Source organism: Podarcis tiliguerta (genome assembly GCF_965153285.1).
Source record: "Podarcis tiliguerta genome assembly, chromosome: 1".
In the NCBI taxonomy this organism is placed as follows: Eukaryota; Metazoa; Chordata; class Lepidosauria; order Squamata; family Lacertidae; genus Podarcis; species Podarcis tiliguerta.
The window spans coordinates 93,803,939-93,820,103 of record NC_139534.1 but is presented as its reverse complement, the minus strand read 5'-3'; the positions used below and the strand labels follow the sequence as shown (position 1 = coordinate 93,820,103).

The 16,165-nt window shown below is 45.6% G+C and overlaps 1 protein-coding gene across 2 annotated transcripts in view; it reads right to left on the bottom strand.

Annotated features, from left to right (window-relative positions):
* Positions 1-1,899, bottom strand: part of CCDC9B (coiled-coil domain containing 9B) — a 54,104-nt gene extending 52,205 nt beyond the window's left edge. The window contains exon 1 of one of the 2 annotated variants that reach the window (XM_083450390.1): positions 1,718-1,899. In XM_083450390.1, the coding sequence (XP_083306516.1) occupies positions 1,718-1,756 (39 nt within the window). In that variant the 5' untranslated portion in view covers positions 1,757-1,899. The remainder of the gene's footprint in view (positions 1-1,717) is intronic. The other variant, XM_083450391.1, reaches the window with a different exon arrangement.
* Positions 1,900-16,165: the final 14,266 nt, after the last annotated feature.

The following is a 16,165-nucleotide window of genomic DNA, read 5'->3' as shown; positions in this document are numbered from 1 at the left end:
GTGAAGAGAAAGAGGGGTCTCTTAACAACTCTCAACACCTATTAACAAATTACAGTTGCCAGGATTCTCTGAGGGAAGCGATGATTGTTTGAAGTGGTAGGAAACTGCTTTAAATGTATGGTGAAGGCAGGGCCAATGTTTTGCCCTTGCAATGCACCTTTTAGTGAAAATATTAAGATACAACAATGCTCAATCTGGCAAAGAATGCAGGGCATCAAAGTCCACTTTAAAAAGAGTCAGGTTATGCATTAGTAATAAAAAGTATACTATGCCTCCACTGTGCTGAAGCTACAAAGCAGGTCTGGGTGACCGCCTGAGAATCTCATATATGTCACCTTAGTTTATCTACATGATTTATGTTGTAGGACCACAACTCCTATCATCACTGTTGGAGTGCAGGGTGAGGATTTGCTGCAACATTTTATTGCAGGCCCCACTCACTGTTCTTTTTCAATTATCTCCAAGATTTGGGGCTGAAGAAGAGATTCCTTTCCTTGCACATGCACACACACACACAGCAGTAGCACAGCAGCAACAAAAGCCTAGCTGAATGACCCCAAAACTGCAAAGCAGCACTTTGAAGCCTGACTGATGGCTGGCACACAGACTGATTCACTGGTGAAAACGGACCAACACGTTGCAGCGTGGTCAGCGATTTTCTTCCTGGCCGTTTGCTGCTGAGTTGCAGCCAGTCAGTAACGAGAGGGTATATTTCCGCTGCCAAGCTACTGGAAAGAATGTCGACTCCGCTGCCACTTTGGGATGGAAAGGGACGCCCCTTACGCCCTCTCTCCAGCATAAAAGCTCTTCTGGGGAGTGAGGTACCCGTATGCCACAGTGACTAGTTCGGGGGGAGTTATAAATGGCTTTAGCAGAAGAAACGTGCAGTGGCTGTGAATCAGAAGGCGTTCCTGCTCGCTGGGAAAACAGAGAGCCCAATGGGAGAGGAGAAGGGGAGGGAGAATCAGACATTCATGGATATCTTTCTCTATCAAAATGCAACAGAAAAGGAGGGGCTAAGCAAAGCAAGGGGGGGGTAGGATAGTGAAGCTTCATGGAGGGGGGGCGGTTGGCATTGTATCCAACATTTCAAGTTCACCCACTCGCTGTCAGTTCTTGGTGGATGGGATTTTCTCGCAGATCTTGGCTCTGGCTACAGGATTCCACCCCCCCACCTGCCGCTTTGAAAGTCAGCTATTTATGATATGAAAGACTCAGGAAAGAAGCAGCGCTCAGGAGATAAAGAAAGCCTGGGGGATGGGGGAAGAGAGGGCCTCTCAACCCAGCATTTTGTCATCTTAGCCAATGCACTAGTGCTCTCGTAAACATGCCCGGCCTTTGTGCTGCTCGAGGCAGCGCCAAACTCCCGGTCTTTGGGATGGGAAGTGTCCATCATTACCCAACATTCTGTGTTGTTGTTGTTGTTGTTTTCAATTCTCCTTCCCCTCCTTTGTGGCGGCAGGGAGGTGGAGGGAGGGAAGCTGATCTCCTCCTGAAGGATGTTCACATCCTAACCTGGTCACATCCTAACCTGCTGTACAAAAAAAAAGCACCTTTCTGCCCTCCCACATCTCTCAGATACACATCTGCTGGCCGAAAGCGAAGCACCCCAAAATGACAACACAATGCAAAAGGGGAAAGGCAAGAAGAAGAAGAAGAAGTCATTTCTTGGCTTTGCTGAATGCAAGGCTGACTCCCCCACATCCCTCCCACTTACAACAAAGGCAGCACTCACAGATCGGTGCATTTTGGACATCAGAGGTGAAGCTTGGCGGATTCCACAGCAGAGCTAAAAGAGGAGAGCCATCAGACGGCCTTTCTCAGTACTGGCTGCACAGCATACAAGATCATGTTTTGATTACAAAAGCCCTGTCTGGGCTCCCAGCCAAAAGCACTGGCTGCCTAATATACGAAAGCAGAGGCAAGCAATCAGAGCGCTGGTCTGTCCTCCTCTCCACTCTTCCCTTGCCTTGCAGGGGGAACGTACCTCTTGCTACTCCCTGTGACTTCCCAGCACTCCTTGGTGCCACAACCCAACCCTACCCCAAAAGTGCACATCTTGAGGGACACGGAAAGGGCAGATTTGCATCTCAACAGCTGGACTTCATGTGCAGCTGTTTGTGGGGTTTGTTCATATATAGCAGTGTGGGCAAAGGTTTTATAACTACAGGATCGTGCTGGGCCAGTCAATCCACCCCATCCTATATTTAAAGCAGTGGTTCTTCTGTGGTCAAGGGATCACTGCTGGTTCCGGGGACACATTCCTATTTAATCATAAATAAATAAAATGGGAAGATGCTGGAAGGACAAAGACCTTTGTTGTTTCTACCACAAAGAGGAAGAGGCATCCTGCTTCTCAGTTGTTCTTAAACTACTCTGAAAAGCAGCTTGCCTCTTCTGCAGTGCAAACAGCTTCACTGGAAAGAAACTTCACAGAAACTCCAGCTGTGTGCACAATTCTCCCCTGTGCAGGAATTCATTGGGTCCTGGCCACATTGCCTGCAAACAAATGCAGATATGGAGGGTTAACGCAGAAGTCTCCTATGTACCCTTCCATATGATAGCATTAGGGTAAGAAATAGCATTAGGGTGACAGCAGTCATGAAATTAAAAGACGCCTGCTCCTTGGGAGAAAGGCGATGGCAAACCTAGACAGCATCTTAAAAAGCAAAGACATCACCTTGCCAACAAAGGTCCGTATAGTTAAAGCTATGGTTTTCCCAGTAGTGATGTATGGAAGTGAGAGCTGGACCATCAAGATGCTTTTGAATTATGGTGCTGGAGGAGACTCTTGAGAGTCCCATGGACTGCAAGAAGATCAAACGTATCCATTCTTAAGGAAATCAGCCCTGAGTGCTCACTGGAAGGACAGATCGTGAAGCTGAGGCTCCAATACTTTGGCCACCTCATGAGAAGAGAAGACTCCCTGGAAAAGACCCTGATGTTGGGAAAGATGGAGGGCACAAGGAGAAGGGGACGACAGAGGACAAGATGGTTGGATAGTGTTCTCGAAGCTACAAACATGAGTCTGACCAAACTGCGGGAGGCAGTGGAAGACAGGAGTGCCTAGCGTGCTCTGGTCCATGGGGTCACGAAGAGTCGGACACGACTAAACGACTAAACAACAACAAGGGTAAGAAAAAAATAGGCAATCTGCAAAGCTATTCCTAAGATCTAATTAAATGATTACAACTATTTATTTTGTCCTTTTCTGAAGGGATTGGGAGTTAAAAAAGAAAATAGTTCCCCGCAGACGAGGTTGCAACTGCAATTGCCTTCTTGAACTTTGTTGCCCAAACTGAACACATGACGCCAGGCGATCTTACCAGCTCCAGACAGAATGAAGCTACTCCTCCTCAGCTTTTGCAAATAAAAGATATCCTGAGGAGCAGACATCAACAACTGGTAGATATGTCACTTGTATTCCCTGCCAATTATTTTCTACCACATGCTTGTAAATCTATGGATTGTTTTGTTCTAAGGTCTTCTAAGATCTGCTAGACTCACCCAAACCCATTGGCTTATGCATTGGTTTCTGCCATTTCTTCTTGATTTCGTGTGTGTGTGTGTGTGTGTGTGTGTGACAATCATCAGGCTCTGCTGACTTGAATTCATGCAGATTGACCAAATAGTCTTTGACTGCACCCTAGATGGGACCTGCCTCCTTTGATACTGTCACCGCCACTAAATGCCTCATTACAGCTTTCCTTCTTTGTCAAAGCAAATGCTGCATAGTTCAGTTTTTCTGAAAACAAAACCATCTGTCAAGGTCTTCCCTTCAAAGTTGGAACAGTGGACGCAGTGTATCATTTCTCTCCTTATCCAGTTGTAAAACTAATGCTTGTTCCACTTATTTTATGACTTATTTCCCCTTCACATTCATTCTGCATCAGGGCTGGCCCAAGACATTTTGGCTCCTCAGGTGAACCACAAAATGGTGCCCCCCTCCAGTCAGGGAAGAAGGGTGAGAGAAGGTCTAGATAGGGAACAAGGGGGAGGAATCAAATCAACCTTACTCAATGGTTGAAGTGGGAATCAAAGGTGGCCAGGCAGGTGGGGGAGGCCCAACTCTGAATTGCCCAGCACAGGAGACCCCCGAAGGAGGAGACCCTGAGGCAGCTGCAGATCCAGCTTCTAAGGAGTGTGCCACAGCCGTGACTGCCACTGCAGCAGCAGCAGGAATAGGTAATACAGCCTTGGAGACCAGATCTATGGCCCCTATGGATCCTTCCACCTTCCACCTGAGGCAGTTGCCTCACCTTGTCTCATGATAGGGACAGTCCTGTTCTCCATCAATAAGCCAAGGATCAAACTGGAATCTGGCTGGCAAACTATAATTTGAGACACAGCTCTGTAGATTATTGAACATTGCTATGACAGAATACTATTTGTACCTGCAAAAGTTTTGGGGCTGTCATATTGTTTCATTTGCATTCAGTGCATTTCCTGTAGCACCCTCCTAAAATCCTATACCTGCTCATACCCCAAATTGTATATTTTCTGTAGCGGAGGGGGCAATTGTTTCATTTTAGTTGTGCTATTTCCCCTCCAGATGTCAGTAACATTGGGGAAGCACAACAACTAATTAATAAAGCAGAATAAATCCACCACAAAGGCACTACTATTGTGTCAAGAACATGTTGCAGAATACTCCTGCAATAAAACTCCCACCAAAGTACACTTACTTTGGTTTCTTCTCAGTTTTTCTTTTGATTTTCAGTCCATTAAAAAGATCCTGTTACACATTAGCTGTTTCTTTCCTTTTAAAAAAATATTTGTATAATAGTTTTTTTAAAAAACACCCACATATAACCAACCCATGCACCATGGCGAATCTATGATGGGAGCAGACATTTTGGTTTCCAGCTCTTGTTATCGAGAGCAAGCTTCAGAAGCGCTGGGCTAATGATGGGAAATTCTTACAACTTCTCCACTTGTATATTGGCAGAAGCAGGTGCATGGATTCAGCTAGCTGGTTCTCCAATCCAGTAAGGACTATATTCTGGGCTTGTATTACAGGCTGTTCAGTGCGTGCATTTGGAAGAATACGCCTCTTCCCCTTTTGCGCCAAGATTCGAAAGAATAGTTCAGTTTGTTGTCCCCAAATGTATCTCCACGTCTGAGACAAGTTTTTTTTTACTCTTTCACTATCCCCACCACTTCTCTTTCACGGACCAGGTTGCTAGAGACAGTTTTCACGTTTGTGATGGCGATGTTTCACCATTCGTATTTCACATTAGTTTCATATTTGCCCAAATTCATTTTTTTTTTAGCTTTTGAGCTTTCATTCTAGGAATACAGATGCTGGACAGCAATCTCCAAAGTGCAGCACACAAAGAGCGCATTCCTAGCCTTGCACACACAGAGATATGGTACACTCTGTTTGCACCAATATCATTGGCAGGCTGTGGTGCTGTTTCTAAGAGAAACTCCACCATCTACCTCCCCACCCACCTCCTTCAGTTCCATTTCATGGCTTCCTCTGACATTTTGTAATTGATTTTTTGTTGTTATTTCCATTAGATGGTTTTATTAGTTATTTGTAGGTAGTATCACTCACTAGAACTCATTGCATTTTATTTACTTTAGTTTTTGAATCTTTGTGCTTCCTTGGAGGCAGCTCCAAAGCCAGGAGGCCACTGACCAACTGTCTGATTTTAAAATGCATTTCTTTTATAGTGAAATAGTGGTTTGGGAGCTGCCAAAAAACAAAACAAAACAAAAAGCCTCCTCTCTACTCTGCTTTCTCATCCACAGAAGAAAAATGCAGGACCCCTGTGGGAATGCACTCAAGGGAGCCAAATTCAGTTCTAGAAATATGTTGTGATAAACATAGCAAGGGTCCTATACTGAATCAGGCCATTTGTCCTCATGCATGTTTGGAGACCTATGAGCACAAGCTGCTGATTATCCACAAAGACCTCTGGCTAGGCCTGAGTGTGTTAGCATCACTTTTGACAATGTTTTTGTGGGGTGTGAAACACAGAGCAGTCAAATACAACATTCCTAGAGTGGACATATAAAGGGGGTGTCTGGACCAGTCGGTCAGAACTTCCTGTTTCCTCCTGGGCTGGGACAAACTTCCTCTACATGTGACCAGAGGTGAGTGTGACCTCACCTGTGCAGGTAACAATATAGCACAGGGGAGGCAGCCATCCTTCTCTCTCTGACTCGATTCTTTGAAGAAGCAACGTCTCCTTAGCCTGAGATGCTCTCTTGGCTTCCATCCAAGAGAGGACAAAGGAACTATCTCCTTATAGGATAGATTCCACATGTATATATTTTGTAACCTAAGTCTGCCTTCTGGGATCCTTCTGTGAACAGAATGTGAGTAAACTCTTTTATACAAGACTGTGTCGTGTCTATTCTTTTTTAGGAGGGAATAAAATGGGAATTATGAGGAAACTTATTTTAGAGGATTGTACAAGCCTGGCGAACCTATCCGCTGTGTAAGTTTTAAAAGGGGAATGTTACTCTGCTAAATTGTAGAACTTGTTAACACAAGTTGAGAAGGATATAATTAAACAATATATCCTCCCTGCCTCCCTGAACATTCCCACAGTTTTCATTAGACGGAGACTGAAATCTGATGCACACTTTTCTGAGAGCAATCTCCATTGAATCCAGTAGTACTCCTGGACAAAGATGCAGAGGCAGTACATGAAATTTGGGGAGGCAGGGGTGCCATCTCGCCCTCAGGATTATGGGTGCCAGCCACCGCAACGCAGATGTGCAACGTCCGCATTGCAGTGGCCAGCAGCGGCTCCTCCTCCTCCTCTTTGCAGCCAGCGAGGCACCCTTTTCCACAGGGAGGGGCTCGGACTCAGAGACAAAGAGACTCTGCCTCCACATCCAAGCCTCCCTTCCCCGCCAAGGGTGCCTCGCTGCCTGGCTGTGGAGGGTGGAGCTGAACTGCTTCCCTTTCAGAGGCAGCTCCGTTGCCACCTGCAGGCTTTTTTCATTGACTTTGTAGGTGCCCAGACACTCATGCCCCCCTGGAGCTGGCTCCTATGTAGAGAGGTTTCCCCACAGAAAATGCTACTGAAATGAAAGCTAGTGATACTAGTGACCAGACTAGTTTGGGTGGATACAGCAAGCAGGAATCTAAATCATCACCATTGTCAGCCAACCCAACACTTTGCATTGTTGCTTTTTGCTTCAAGCGGGAAAGGGGAGCTAAAGAGAAAGGCTGAGGTTCAAAGACTGGTTGAGTCATGGAAAGAACCAGGTCTGCTCTTTGGCAGTTTTGTTGCTCCAGCACCAGACACAGGGCTTATCCACCCTTAACTTTTGCCCCGCTCTTTCCAGGCACAGATCCGAAGCTCTGAGTCGGAGTCTGAATGTTGGGGGGGGGGGTTGCCCCAAAGCTTTCCCTCTTTAGCACTCAACATGAGCAAATGTCAATTTGGGGTTTTCTGCGGATTGCTGTTTGCTCCGATTGAGCTTTAAAGAGCAGGTTTTCACAGGGAAAGCTCTGGAGAGAAAGGAAGGAAGGAAGGAAGGAAGGAAGGAAGGAAGGAAGGAAGGAAGGAAGGAAGGCAGGCACTTGGATAGAGTGAAGGAAAGGTAAGTGTGGACACGCCCATACTCCTTTTTACACACAATGGTGGCTTGTCTTTTCATCAGTTGTTGGAAATGCTGCAGGGAAAAGGGAGGAGGGGAGGGGAGCTCTGGCTGCATTCAGAGTTCTTGCCTAAGCCAACACGCATGTTGCCTTCAACTGCAGCCAAGGCCAAATAGGTTTGGGAACCAATGCTTTAGCTCATCTTCCCTTAGGGTGCAAAATCATGGTTGCAAAAACATGGAAACATAGATTTAGATTTGCATAGATTGGATTTGGTGTATTAAAAAGTCCTGTGATTAAACAATTATACCTGTTTGATAACTGATTGATTTTGATTTTTAATAGTTTTAATAATTGGTTTGATTGGGGGGGGGGGCAAATAATGCTGGTAAGGACATATGATCCTGATGTAGGTGGTACATCAGGAGTGATCAACCTTTCTGGTGCGTGTGGACACATTTGCAAACTGGAGAAGCTGTTGTGGGCACCGCACACATAGTGCAACCAAGTACACATGGCAATCTGTTATATTGGCTACAACTAAATTTAGAGAGCCAGCATGGTGTAGTGGTTAAGAGTGGTAGACACATAATCTGGTGAACCAGGTTCGCGTCTCCGCTCCTCCACATGCAGCTGCTGGGTGACCTTGGGCCAGTCACACTTCTCTGAAGTCTCTCAGCCCCACTCACCTCACAGAGTGTTTGTTGTGGGGGAGGAAGGGAAAAGGAGATGGTTAGCTACTTTGAGACTTTGAGACTCCTTCAGGTAGTGATAAAGCGGGATATCAAATCCAAAACTCTTCTCTTCTCTTTGAAGACTAATTTCAGGACAAAGGGCTCTGCAGGTGTCAGGGATGCCTCTACAGGTGTCCCTGTTGAGAATGCACTGTTTCAGAAACTTCAATTCACACAAAATGTCAGAACTCCGGCCTATATTGTCCTTCACCAGTCTATGTGGCTGATTGGGATTGTTATGACCTGTGCGGCCTGGGAAATTTGCACCCTGTGTAGGGAAGTCACAATATTTGAAAGCAGCCAGCCCCTTGCTTACATTCCTGTACCATGAAATCACATCCCGCAGCCACCAGAGGGAACCAAAGCTGTAGGAAATTTAAAACTGAATCATCAAAGATCACATTTCTCACCTCCCACCTACTCAAGATTCCGGCATAACATTATCTCTTCATACCTCTGAATTCTCTCAGGTCCCAGTGACTGCATGTCTACAGAATCTGCCCTTTCTGACTTGATTTAACTGCATGTCAGAATGGCTTTTCAGATAGTTTGGTTTCTGCAGGATGTTACTGGAGATATCTGGGGTAGGTTAAGGGACAGCAGAGTCCTAAGATGGACTGTCTTCCAGACCCTGGCACAGCACAGACAGTGGGAAGGCAGTTCCCCATCCTCAGCATCAAATTCTCATCACAAACTGCACTGGTTGCATTTTATTATTGGACCTAGTATGATCATGATTAATACTCTGCTCCTGTATGGTTAAGTGGGAGAGCCTTCATATTAATGGATGTAGGGAGGAGATGGAGAGTCTGATACAGTATATCAGAGGCTTATAGCTCGGCTGTAGAGCATATGCTTTGTGTGCAGAGTTCAATCCATGGCACTTCCAGAAAAAAGGAGCCGATGAGAATAAGACAGACCTCTGCCTGATACCCTGAAGAGATACCCTGCCTGCCACAGTCGACAGTACTAGCCTGATAGCAGGGGTGGGCAAATATTACAGTTTTGGTTTCTCTTAGTTTCTCATTTTCCCAATCTTCAGTTCTCTACATTTCCATGTAAGCTTGGGTTCTGGGTTTTTTGTTTTGTTGTTGTTGTTGTTTCGAAGGCCTCATGAAAATTTATCAGCGTTTTCGTGCAAATTTCTCATAGTATATACTGTGGTACCTCTGCTTAAGTACTTAATTCGTTCCGGAGGTCCGTTCTTAACCTGAAACTGTTCTTAACCTGAAGCACCACTTTAGCTAATGGGGCCACCTGCTGCCGCCACGCCGCTGGAGCATGATTTCTGTTCTTATCCTGAAGCAAAGTTCTTAACCTGAAGCACTATTTCTGGGTTAGCGGAGTCTGTAACCTGAAGCGTATGTAACCTGAGGTACCACTGTACCTTTTTATACACAACTTGGCCTAATATACTGTAGACATTTTGGCAATGCTATTTTGCCTTATGTTATGCATTTTTTCATATTATTTTCACTATTACATGCCCTTTTATCCATGCTTTAACCTAGTATATGCATCTTTTTTTTACATATTACTTGACTGGAGATCTGCATTGCAAAATTCAGAGAAGTTCAAATTTCAAAGGATGACTGTGTTTTGGTTCATGCATTGTTTTAGAAAATTCAAGTTTGGTAGGTTCACATTTAAATGTGAACAGAATCAAATTGCTCCTCCATCCCTACCCAATAGTCTGACCTGGTGTAAGATAGCTTTCTCTGTCCAAATATAGGAGTTATTTGAAACCATGTGATACATAATACATAATGGTATCATACATAATGGTATCATAATGATCCTTCCAGATCTCAGTGTGCAAGGTTACTAACATCTGGCGGGAGGGATGCTATAATGTTCAAATTAATGCTACTCTTTGACAAGGCAATGTCACAAGTCTATCAGAATTTCCCATAGGATGAAACCACAAAGTTCACAATTCTGGGGAAAGTATAGGAATTGTCTGTTATTTTCTCTGTCTCATCTCCACTCATCCTGTAAATAGCTCCTGCATGAATAAAGCCTTTGAACTCCAAAAACTTTAAGGGATTACTTCACTCTAAGTCCCCCAAGCTACACAGTTTGTCCAAAGCCTTATGCTTTCCTAGGAATGGCCCTGACTTCAGGTGGCAGATGCTGGAAAGTGGGAGGGGGCTAAGATGTTAGACACTACAGCTGTTTGTGCCATGCATAGCTTGTCCTAAGCTAGGCTGCTGTGCTGTAATCAGTGTTGGAATAATATCCCACTGCCTATCCAATCAACTTCTGTATGTCCAATACAGGAGATTGGGCTGGGGTGCACCATTTCATAAAGTCTTGGTGGGGCACTAATACTCCACTGACCTCTGATTAGTTGTGTTGCTGCTGCTTACAAGGAGGTTGGGGGGTAGGGGTGAGGAGGCATTGGCAAGATTGGTGTAGTGTAAATGCACAGGCGGTTCCAATTCAGCACTCCTGCTGGTTCATTTGCACTATGCCAACTTTGCAGCTGCTTTGCCCCTATCCTTCTGCCCCCTGGGTACAGCAGCAACACGACCAACCAGAGGTCAGGGAAGTGGCAGTCCCTCCCTCTCCAATCAGCTACCACTTCAAGCAGCAACATATTTAGAGTGGCCCCTGCCATAAACTCACCTTCAGAGGCCTTCAAAAGAAATAATCCCAACATAAACAACTGCCAAAAGCACACCTGGAAAAAAAGCTGGATTCAGCATCAGAACTTCCAACAGATCCATACACTGGTGAATCTGTTGTTTAGGACGCAATAGGGGGTGTTCTTGGCACAGAAACTGAATTCGCCACTTAGCACAGCTACAGAGTCATTTCTCTTGCATTACCCTCTGGATATTCCATTCCATAATTTTTGCAGTTCATTCTCCAGAATCCATGTGGCTCGGGGACATTTTGCAAATTTGCCTTTGTGCTGCAGAGCACAATAAAGGGAGAATTCATAGTAAATCATTCCACTGAAGACTTCACAGGAGGCTAAAATGTTTCCAGATGAATGGGTAGACACTGCATAGGTTTTAACGGAAATAGATTGGTTTTGCATATGCATGCAAAGCATCTTGCAAAGATCAAACTGTCCTGGACATACTGCATAAAGCCACACAATTCATTCCTGTTTTTAGACCTGAGCCTATTGCCTTTCATGACTTCAGAGTACATCTGCAAGGAAGATTTTTATCGAAATCAGATCCAATGGAGAGAAAAAAATCTAATTTTATAGGCTAGCCTGAACTTCAGAATCCTGAAAAAGTACATTCTTGCATTCTCAGGTCCTGCTTGTAAACCTTCTGTGGGCATCTGGTTGGTCACTATGAGAACAGGGTGCTGGACTAGGTGAGCCATCAGGGCTCTGCTGGCCAAAATCTGTATTCTGCAGCATGAGGAGTAGGGTGCTGGTAAGCAAAGGGGTAGAGAATGGCACTAGTAGAGGGACAGAGAAAGGACACAGAGGATGAGAGCAGATTGATAGGGTAGACACACTGCAGACCTTTTCCAGCAGAGGACCTTCCTGACCATGGAAAGATGTTATTACAAGAATTCTCTGTGTGGTGGTCATTCCAAACTCTCCAAGGTCCATTTGGTAGCTCATAGACCAGAAAATCCCAATGGAGCAGAAAAGATTATTTATGTATGTGACCACATACATACGCAGATGTTATTGGCCCAGAGATGGGCAGAAGATAAAAGTCCCGGCCAGAGAAGAATGGCAGATTAAGTTGATGGACTATACCAAAATGGCAAAAATGACCGGAGGAATCAGAAATCAGGAAGACCAACATTTTAATAAGGAATGGGGGGAATTTATAATTTATCTTAAAAACCATTGTAAACAGTTAAAATCGTTAGTAGGATTGGAATAACACTTGTAGTTTAATGGTGAATTTTGGATATAATGGAGATGTAAAATGTTTGGATTATTATAAAAGAGGCAGGAAATGACTAACAATAAGACCCACAAAAGGGAGAAGGGAAGTCCAGGAGATTCTTGGGAATCTTGTTGTGATGTTGTATGTTGGATATGTGCTTGAATAACTTTAATTTGAAAAGCCAATTTAAAAGGGGGGGGGGCCTCAGTTTTTCTTTCCGTTTAAAACAACAACTATAAACCATGTGCTCTGTTTCAGCTTTGCTGCATAGCCTAGGGCAAGCATAGACAAACTCGGCCCTCCAGATGTTTTTTGGGACTACAACTCCCATGATCCCTAGCTAACAGGACCAATGGTCAGGGATGATGGGAATTGTAGTCCCAAAACAGCTGGAGGGCCAAGCTTGCCTATGCCTGGCCTAGGGATTGCCATTGTGGCACCCCTGGGCACAATGTTGCCCTCATAGTCTTTCCCTGGTCCCACAAAACATCTGAGTCTCCTCTCCCATACTCACCATCCCCTAGTCATGGAATGGTTGCCTTTTTTCTCCTTGAAAAGTACAGTTGACGGAGGAAGCTGGAGAAATTACACTCTTTCCAACTTCCTCTGTCAACTCAATGTACTTTTCAAGACTCAGATTGATTCTACCGGAAGTGGCCAGAGGGTGTGGCACTCACAGGCCTTGCTCAAAAATCCAAATGTGCCCATGGACCTCAAAAGGTTGCTGACCTGTGGGTATAGTCAGTCCCGCAACTGCCCCACACTTTCCTCCCAGCTTTGTCTCTTCCTCAGCACTGCATGATCAGGCCCACATATCCACCCTGAAAATAAAATCCAAAATGCAAGATCGGGGGTGAGCAGTAAAGCTTGCCTTAGAGGGGGAAATGTGGGGGTTGGTGTGAATTACCTCTGCTTGGCAGGAAGTGATGGCAGGGAACTTCCGAAGCTGCTCAGGAACCAAAAAGGGCAACAGAAATGACCACAGGTAGAGAACGAGGGAGAAGCCTGTGGTCTATTGTCTACCGACAATCAGCAAGTGGCCATCCGCCAGGGCTTTGGCAGGTGAATCACGAGAGAGGAATGAGTAACAGGCCACAGACGCAGAGCTTGCCAGGAGAGAGTGAGTAATGTGACATTTATTAGATTGCACAGCCTTGGCATCCGTCAAAGTCAGAGAGGCGGAGAGTGACATAACTACAGGCACAGAAGGCTGAGGGGAAGGGCTGTCCATATGCATCAGCCTGTTCCTTGCACCTTTGGCAGCGGCTGCTTTTTTGGAAGGCTGCCTAGAGCGGCAGCTGAGCGGAGACTTGTTGACAGTGATGGATGCAAAGCAAGCAGGCAGGCTGTTCCTGGAGAAGGCAGGGCACTCTGCTGGCTGTGGCGACAGAGCAAGATGCTCCATACCTGGAGTGGCCAGAGCTCGTGGCAGAATCAGCAGAGGCAGGCCAAAGAGGAGAAGCCACTCACTTCTCTCCTGTTGCGAGAAAGGGTAGCAGCAGAATATTATGTACTGAGTTGAATAGGATCCAAAATGCTGCAGTCTGATTGGTCCTAGAACAATAGGATTCAGAATGCAGCAGTCTGATTGGTCCAAGAACAATAGGATTCAGAATGCAGCAGTCTGATTGGTCCAAGAATAATAGGATCCAGAATGCAGCAGTCTGGTTGGTCCACAGGAGCCACCCAATCCAGCTCCAGGTGGAAGTGAATCCACAACCTGATTGGCCTACAGGACAATCTTGGAATTAGCCAATCACATGGGGCCCATTGTGTAAATAATGTATATAAAGCAGACATTCTGGGGGAACTTCCATTCCTCCTCAACACAATGAGCTGAATAAAGAGCATGAAATCCACTCTCGACTCCGAGTAAGACTTTCCCTCTGTCTCTTCTGGAGACAGGCACCAAGGGGGAATGCAGTAGAAATACAGCAGGATGCAGAAAAGGTGAAACCACAACCTTCCCAGCAGTGGCGTAGCGTGGGTTGTCAGCACCCGGGGCAAGGCAAGTAATTTGCGCCCCCTAACCCGTGGATTTGCGCCCCCTAACCCGTGGATTTGCTCCCCCTAACCCTAACCCCCAGATGTTGCGCCTGGTGTGGCCGGCCCCCCCTGCACCCCCCACGCTACGCCACTGCTTCCCAGCATATTCCAAGCACGTTTCTTCCTTGAGGTTAAAAACAGAAAGCAAATACAGTGGTACCTCGGGTTACAGACGCTTCAGGTTACAGACTCCACTAACCCGGAAATAGTACCTCAGGTAAAGAACTTTGCTTCAGGATGAGAACAGAAATCGTGTGGCAGTGGCGCAGTGGCAACAGGAGGCCCCATTAGCTAAAGTGGTGTCTCAGGTTAAGAACAGTTTCAGGTTAAGAACAGACCTCCAAAACGAATTAAGTTCTTAACCCGAGGTACCACTGTAACAGAAAAAGAAGATTACAAAAATAATAATCTATGGAAATGACTGTGCATGTGGAAGGACCCAGGACCAGCCCAAGCCATTTTGCCTCCTTGCACGCTATTGCTGATTGGGAGCTTCCAGAACAGATCAGACAAAAATTCAGACAAACTTATATATATATATATATATATATGCTTTCGTAGATTTTCACGGGTACAGGAATGCAGGTTTTGGTGTCCTCGGGTGTCTTCCCGTGTAAAAGTTGGGGTGTCTAGGCGACGTTTCGACGAGGTCTCACTCGTCATCTTCAGGCTGGTGCTTTCGGCTTCTTGTTACTGGAACAGAGCAGGATCTCAGTGTTTGAGTTCCTATAAATACTGTTGAGGAGGTGTGGTGTATAGCCTCCAATGTTCTGGGCAGAGAGGAGGTTCCCAGGCTAGTGTGCCTTTTCTTCTTTTGTTCCTTAATTACTTGAGGGATATCTTGAGTGATTTCTTGAGTGATTTCCTGAATCCCACTTAGGTGGGTCATTAGGTGTGGATTAGTTGCTAAAGCCTTCGTGTCTTGAACTCTTGAACTTTGTGAAGAGTTTTTCTGAGAAGATGGCTGTACTGCACTTGGTTGTGCTCTGGCTTGGCTTCGTGTATAGGGGCGAGCTGTGGTTTTGTGGCCTGTGCCAGCCAGATCTGTGTAGGGATTGCAGGGGGGTGCAGCATCCGGAGGTGCCACCCTGGTTTGGCTACTGGATGGTGTCTGTAATTTATCTGTGGAGAGGGTCTGGGTTTGGGTCTGGTGTGGTTATATATATATATATATACACACCACACTCCTGGGCTGCTCAATAACAAAATGTTCTTTCTGACAGTTTCTGATAAATGAAAAACAAAAATGCTGTGCTCTAAGAACTTAATGCAGGGGTGGCTAACATTTGGCCCTGAAGATGTTCCTGGACTACAACTCCCATGATCCCTGATCACAGGCCATGCTGGCTGGGGCTGATGGGAGCTGGAGACCACAACTGAAGAGTCCCAGGAGACCCATCTCTGACTGAATGGAACTAGACTACAGTATTGATTGGTGATGGATTCATTGATGACGAATAGCAAATAGGACTGTTGATTTCATTAATGTACCAGAAATAATAATCTGGCTCCATATCTGCTATCCTTTAGGCATTTTCATACACGAAAATATTGACCTAACAGTAAAACTGAAATAAAACAGCCAATTTTGAGGTGAGTAAAATGGCTCAGAAACAGTCCAGAGGTGGAAGGCACAGGAGAGGCCCAGTCTCATGGCTGCATCATTAATAGAGGCAATAGCCAGTTTTCTGGGTTGAGATCTGGCTGCAAGTTCTCAAAACGGTTCCCAGCAAGATCTGAGCCAGAGCTGCCTCAGGTTCCACTGCACCCTCATGGCCATGAATAAATAAATGCATTTAAACCAGTGGTTCATTACACGTTGCGTGTTATACACGGAAAACGCTGTCCCTGGGGCAGGCAGAGAGTGCCAGGATCTTGACTCGCTCTGCTCCTGCATTAATCTTTACAGATAAGCAATTAGGCGCTTCCATTTAATCAATACAAATGGGCCT